Raw genomic sequence first — 6884 nt, 5'->3', positions numbered from 1 at the left:
TCTCTCTCTCTCTCTCTCGCTCTCTTTCTCTATCTCTATCTCTTCCGAATCTGATTAAAAACCATCAATAACAACGATTTCACTATACGAAACGAATACGATAAAATCTAATACAAATGAAAATTTCCATCGATCTATGGCTCGCTCTTTCCTCCCATTTTATTTAAACGAACACCAATTTACTAGAATAAACATGTCCCCGCTGAGTAATCGCGAGTTCTCGTATTTCCCTGGCTTATATTATACCAACAGGATTCGAATTCTTGCAAAACGTATCAATTGTTAAGTTTGAATAATCGTCATATCAATGGCAATCTATAGTGATTGCTAAACACTATAGATTAAAACATTCTCTGATTTTCCACTATGCACTTGTCAGTATTTTTTCACTCGTTATTTTTTTGTTGAATAAAACCAACTATCCTACCTATAGTTGCTTTCCAAGATATAATTTAAAATATCATACAAAATTTTTCTTCCTTTAAGTAAAATTAAAAAACTCGTAAATAAATTTTACAGAGATCTAGATTATATCAAAAAAAAAAAAAAGAAAGAGAATGGAAATTTTAACCAAACGATACTTATCTTTACTCGTGTGTATCACGAACCATAAAAAAAAACAAATTAATTTTCTTAATTATATATGATTAACCACACTTTCGTTTCGCGAAATTTTTCCTTCGTCACGCGATATTCTATCCCAATTTTTATTCTTCCAGTCTGATTTCTTCCTCGAAAGTGCACGAGAGGGATCATCGTATCGGGATCGTATCGCCATTAATAATCGAAACGCGATATTCGTTTCGCAACTTCAGGTTCGATCGCCAATCATATCCTCCACGCTTCTAATAAATCAATGCGTTAATGGCGCGGGAGAACAAAAACGGAATATTTATGTCGCGAAATATATTTGTCGCGATTCATTTCGACCCCAGTCGATTTTCTCGATCCCTCGTTTCCAACGCGTTAATAACTTTTGCCCAGAGACATTTCCGCCTCGTGAAATCAGGGAAACTTATATATGTACATCGGTTGACCTGGAACCTTCCACCGTATCCACTCTAATTAGAGAATGGCCTTTGTCCCGACTATTTACCAGCAGAGCCGGCAGCCATTATCCAGCTACGTCGAAAAATAAAAAATCGTTGTTCGTTTATTCGAAAATAATTATATACGTCGTGATTATCGAATATATGCGATATTCGAGATTTGTAGAAGAAATTTTTTTCCAAAAATATTGTACGATTTATTCAGATTATACACTGAGAAGTGGCGGTTTGTTCATTTTCACTTTGATTCCAATCCTCGCATATTTAACCAACGAAATTGAAATTCACTCGTATTCGAAATACTTGGATAACTGTTATCGTAACTATCATAACTCATCAAAATTCCTCCAATACTTAGCTTATTATTTTATGTACAATAAAGTGGCACGTAATGATCTTAGGAAAATTTTACAAGTTTTCCATTTGTAATAAGTATCTTAAAGTTAAAAGTTAAACAATTTGTTTCGTCCCAAGATTATGATTAATCTTGGACGATGCCCTGCCCTATTTCTCTTGAAAGTAGCTAATATAACCAAATATGTTAAGAGAGACGTTAAAGTCTTTATCTTTGAATATATTTGCCAGGAATATTTCGAAAGTTTCGAGATCAAACTGTAATTCTGAAGTTGTTCCCAGCTACAGGGAAATCTGTACACTGTTTAACCGTCGCAAATTCATTAAAATCGAATTACGTTTCGAAGAAAGATGGGATGGAACGAATGTTGTTCGAGGCCACTCACCACTCCAATATTGGGATCCTTGGCACCATTGCTGAACGTGGAAGCCAGGGTGCTCGAACAGCTCTCGTCGTAATGAGCGTTTTGCCCATCGTTGATGGCGCTATTAATACTGACGGTCCACATACTGGCCGCATAACCGTCGCAATTGCAATCGTCCTCCTCGCCACCGTCACCAGAGGCCCACACGTAAATGTTGCCCAGTCCTCTTCGACCCTTCGACACGCAAAAATAGAAATAATTAATTCGATCTGGATCCAATATTACATTTCTCCCCTACTTGGATTCTACTTGAAAATAATTTCAAAAATATTTTCTCGCGTGTGAGATGAAAATGTGTGAGATGAGATACATGGTTTTTTATTACATAGTGTTTTTTTTCTTTTTTATTTATTTATTTATTTCTTCACCGACAATTTCATCCTCGAGTGAATTTCATTGGCTGTCTCTTGGAACGTAACGATCTGTCATAAGTTTTGTGTGTGTGTGTGTGTGTGTGTGACGAGTAGTTATTAAGGAGAAATTCCGAAACGAGAGCGGCAGTGGCGTTTCTCTCGAACGGGGAAATATCTGAGAGCTGATCTTGACACTTATCGATTGGCCTCTCCACCACTACGAAGGGGGAACATCGTCGCAGCATCGCATAATTAGAAGATGGAGAAAGTTTCCGATGGAGAATTAATTAAAAATTAACGCTTTATCCGTTTCTCGAACGAGAAAATATGAGATATATTCGTAGAAATAAGGAGGGACAGGAGGAATAATACGTATACGAAGGAAATTGATTAGTTAGATTAATTAGTCGCATCCGTGTGCAAAGAGTATAATCAACAATTTCACGTCAATCTCGTATCGATCTCGGCTCCCAACTGCGATCCTCGGATAACTCGATCAGATTCTAGTAAATTGCATTTCGAATTAACCGATAATAATCCAACTATCAAGAGAAATAAACGTTTCGATTCCATCTATCTCCTCGTAAATTGTTAAAACAATCGTCGTAACGACGACGATGTAACAAACGTGCATCTAATACGATTTAATTATCTTGACAGTTAATAAGAGTCATCTTATTAAAAAAAAATCATTCTCCTTTTGAAAGAAAAATCGTGCATCGATTCGAACTCGAAGCAATTATCGGCTATTTCGAAAATTTCTTTCTTGAAAAAAAATTTAATCACCGCGGTTACGTGAGAGCTTCCCTCTTTAAAATCCCAACCACGTATTAAGAGATTCGATTCTACCTTCGTTATTCATATATGATTCTTTTGTAAAATTCTCTTAAAACGTTATCTCCCTTGTTCCAACTTGTTCGACTCGAATTCTTATCCTCTCTGATTAAAATTTTAATTTTAAAGCCTCGTTGATCGAAGGCTTCGTGAGAGAAAAAAATTCTTCCCTCCCCGTATGACGTAATATTGATTGAGGGTTGATGGAAAGAAACGATCAAAGGAGGATCGATGGGGGTAGTCACGAAGGGGTAGATACTTTGTTTGTACGCGGCTTAAGAGCGACGTGGGACGACTTCCGTCGATGTAACGACCGTCAGAAATTCGCGGCGCAATCACGAAGTTAATTAGGGCATCGCTTCACCGTGACGTTAAGTACGAAGTTACCTTTATTATCCGTCGCTCTCCTTCTATCCCCGGTGAGGAAAAAGAAGAGAGAAGATTTCTCTCTCCGCTCCGAGAGAGAAAAAAAATTTTTGAAAAAATTTTCCGCGTGTCGCCCAAATCAAATTTATTTGATTCGCGTTTGAGATTACGATGAAGCTAGAAATGATGAAAATAAAACGAGATGGATGAAGAACAAACGTAATGAGAATCGAGTAAAGTAGGTTAGACGCGTGAAAAATACAATTTGCGACGCGTGGTTGGTGGATATAATGAATGGATGAAGATGGAAAGGGAAAAATATAAAAAATAAATAGAAAAGAAATCTCTGAGAATACAAGGAAAATACGAAAGCATAAGAATATTTCATACCGAAGATACGTGACTTGAACTATTCAAGCAATTCCAGCAAAATGGAAGCACGTTCTTTAATTTTTGTTGGATCATATCATAGAAATAATATCTCAAAATACTACGTACAATGTTATTACTAATGAACAAACAAATTACAATTATTATTGCTAATGAATTAATAGCAGGAATGAAGCAAGTCCCAAAGACTTGCGAGACGAAAAGGGGGAAAAGTTTTGGCTTTGCAACTTAGCGAAACCTCCAAGTTTTATCACGCGAAATCTCGTTAGAATTTCTCTCTCTGTCTCGATAAATTTCACAGACGGTTCGAGTTAAAACTCTTAAGTAAAAAGTTAACAGAAAGACAAACTTTTGAGAGAATGATACGTTGTAACGTGGCTCCAAGATAAATCACTCGAGTCGAAAAGTTCGTCGTCGAGTAACGTCGATGACAAAACGACAGCAATTCCACCGTGAAAACGGTCTCTCACTGGTTTGCTGATTTGCCAATATCTCGCTTTGTACTTCGAAAACTTTCGAGATAACAGAAAGGTACCGGTACAGATCACGTGACCAATGGCAATGAATCGCCACGATCGATTCGTTCTCACCTCTGTGAGATCGATGGAACACAAGTGAAAGATGGATGGCAAGTATCAGCACAAAAATTACTAGGCCTATTGTTTCTACAAAATTATCGCCACGCAGAGCATCCAAGTTCGCTCTCACGAGAAATCAGAGCGCTCTCATCGCCATTGTTTCAGGTCAACGATACACTGGATACAATATATACATTTTTTCCATACATACACAATTTTGTTACCTGCCAATTATTTTTCTAAATTTAACCGATTCAATAGAACCAATAATATAATAATTTATCGTTATATTTCAAGCAACGAAAATTCCTGGGCTCACAGAATTTGGAAAGAAATAAACGTCGCGAGGATGAATCCCTTCCCTTGAATAAAAGGAGGAGGGTAAAAGGATCCGGGCAAGGAGGCTGGTGACGCTGATACACACCTCGTTAACGCCGCGCACGATGGCCCTCATGGTCGCATTTCGCGGCCCGTCCACGGTTTTCCCGTCGTCGGTCGGCCCCCATGAGGCGCTATAAATGTCTATGAGGTCAGGTTCGTGGCCCATGCTGTTGGCCTCGATCAGGTCGGTCATGTAAGGCTGATCCAACATTCGGATCCCGGCTACTTTCGAGTCGTAAGCTACGCCCACGCCGCACACCCCGTTGTCCCGGGCCGCCGCTACCTCGCCGGCGCATCTGGTTCCGTGGCTTTTTCAAGGAAAAAACAAAACTGTCGATTAGATGGCGCGATAAAAATAAAATTTTTGCGCCCACCGTTGGAAATCTGGCTGTTCGTTATAGGCTGCTTGAACAGTAATTGAAAGGCGTAGGATTGTAGGTAAAGAGAAATGGTAAAAGAGTTATATATATATATATGGTTTGAATATATATATATATTTATTTGGTTTGAAATCGTGAGGAATTAAAGTTTACGTTGGATGAAACGAGAGTAATGAATGGAGTAAGATGATTTTATTATTTGCGGTATATATAAGGGTTAGTCTGTCTCGTTTCATCTGAATTTTAATTATTTATAATTATTAATGAATAGAATTTAATCGATATTTTTGTACATCAATTTTTCTAGTTTTATCTTTTGGAATCGAGCCTGCGAAGCTTGTCTCGTATATGTGATCTATCGTAGAGAAACTGTGTGGAGTATAGTTATACATGCAGCAATTTTGGAAAATTTCTTTGAGTATCTTCGTGAAATCAACTCTTAAATTTCTATCATCTTTTCATTTCTCAAATACAGCCTGGGAATATTTTCTATAAAGTGGAAATATATTCGATAAAATAATAAAATAACCCGATGTATTAGAGTTTTGCTCCCTTAATCTAATACGAACAGAATTAAATATATTCACCAGTTTCATATTTTATAAAATAAAGTTACTATTGATTTTCATAACATCTCGTTAATTGAACTCCTGTTCAAGGTTTATTTTTGATTGACTATAAATATTCCATTGAATAAGATTTTAAAAAAGATGGAAAAATATTTTTCGTCGGAGCTCTCTTTTTCTTTATGCTTTCTTTCTCTTTGCGTTTAATCGTTTATACAATTCTAAAAGTTACATAAATTGATGAAGAGACGAAGCAAGTGGGAACAAACGATGGGCGATATTTGAAAAATTATTTCTTCGCGCGAAATAAATAATACAACTTAAATTTATAAATATCTACAGTTTCGATGTATTCTCTTTCTGTTTAAAAATAAATAGAGAAATAGGTATACATCGTTGGAGAATATTTAATGAAAATTCATTCATCCCACGACGAATCAACCCCAACTCACAGTTAAAAAATTTCGAATTAATTAAATTTAGTTAAATTTCTGTTCGTTGTTAGATGTCAAACACACTCATCCAATCCCTAATTAATCGTGTCCATTTCGTGTTCCGTTCTGAATTTTAATTAATTTCCAAAATAAATAATCGAATTTTCGTTTCAGATGTTCATTATAATGTGCAATTATGTTTTGTGTGAATGCAAGCATGCAAGCTGTGCTCATCGCTTCCAATTACATGTAAACGATGCAATGATCTGTTGTTTCATCTGTACCTTTCGTTAATTATTGGTGCCATTCAACTTGTTTCACTGCGATTTAACAACAACGACGACGACAATGATGATGATGGCACGCGATAATCGGATCGAATGTTTAACCCTCGAATGTGATAGGGTGATCGAGTGAAAATTAATTACAATGTAATTTTGTTTATAGAGAATAGGATAACACAATAATGTCACAATAATACCGCCAGAGACAATTCTATCCTGTCTTGGATGGAGATTGCATAATAAAATCGTATTTATCGTGGCCTATTTGCGGTAGCTGTATCTGAAACAGTGGCACCAGATGCGTTGCGGAGCTCGCAGTTGTTCCAAGCCATGGCGTACAGACCAGGTAATAAGAATGGTTAATAAACGTCTTCAGTAATTTTCTCTGGTTTGATTCGTCGCAATAAAATTTCCATTTCTCCAAAGATATATATTCTATGTAAAGCAAGAATATTTTCGATAAAAAGTAATATTTTTGAACATTTATAAA

General features: G+C 36.5%; 1 protein-coding gene across 1 annotated transcript in view; it reads right to left on the bottom strand.

Annotated features, from left to right (window-relative positions):
- LOC102671853 (neuroendocrine convertase 2) overlaps positions 1–6884 on the bottom strand; it is a 31691-nt gene that overhangs the window by 6735 nt on the left and 18072 nt on the right. The window contains exons 6-7 of the mRNA XM_006616567.2: positions 4774–5038; positions 1790–2002 (exon numbers count right to left, since the gene is read on the bottom strand). Coding sequence (XP_006616630.1) covers positions 1790–2002; positions 4774–5038 — 478 coding nt within the window. The remainder of the gene's footprint in view (positions 1–1789; positions 2003–4773; positions 5039–6884) is intronic.

This window comes from Apis dorsata, unplaced genomic scaffold (assembly GCF_000469605.1).
Source record: "Apis dorsata unplaced genomic scaffold, Apis dorsata 1.3 scaffold_265, whole genome shotgun sequence".
Taxonomy (NCBI): Eukaryota; Metazoa; Arthropoda; class Insecta; order Hymenoptera; family Apidae; genus Apis; species Apis dorsata.
This window is presented reverse-complemented; position numbering and strand designations above follow the sequence as displayed.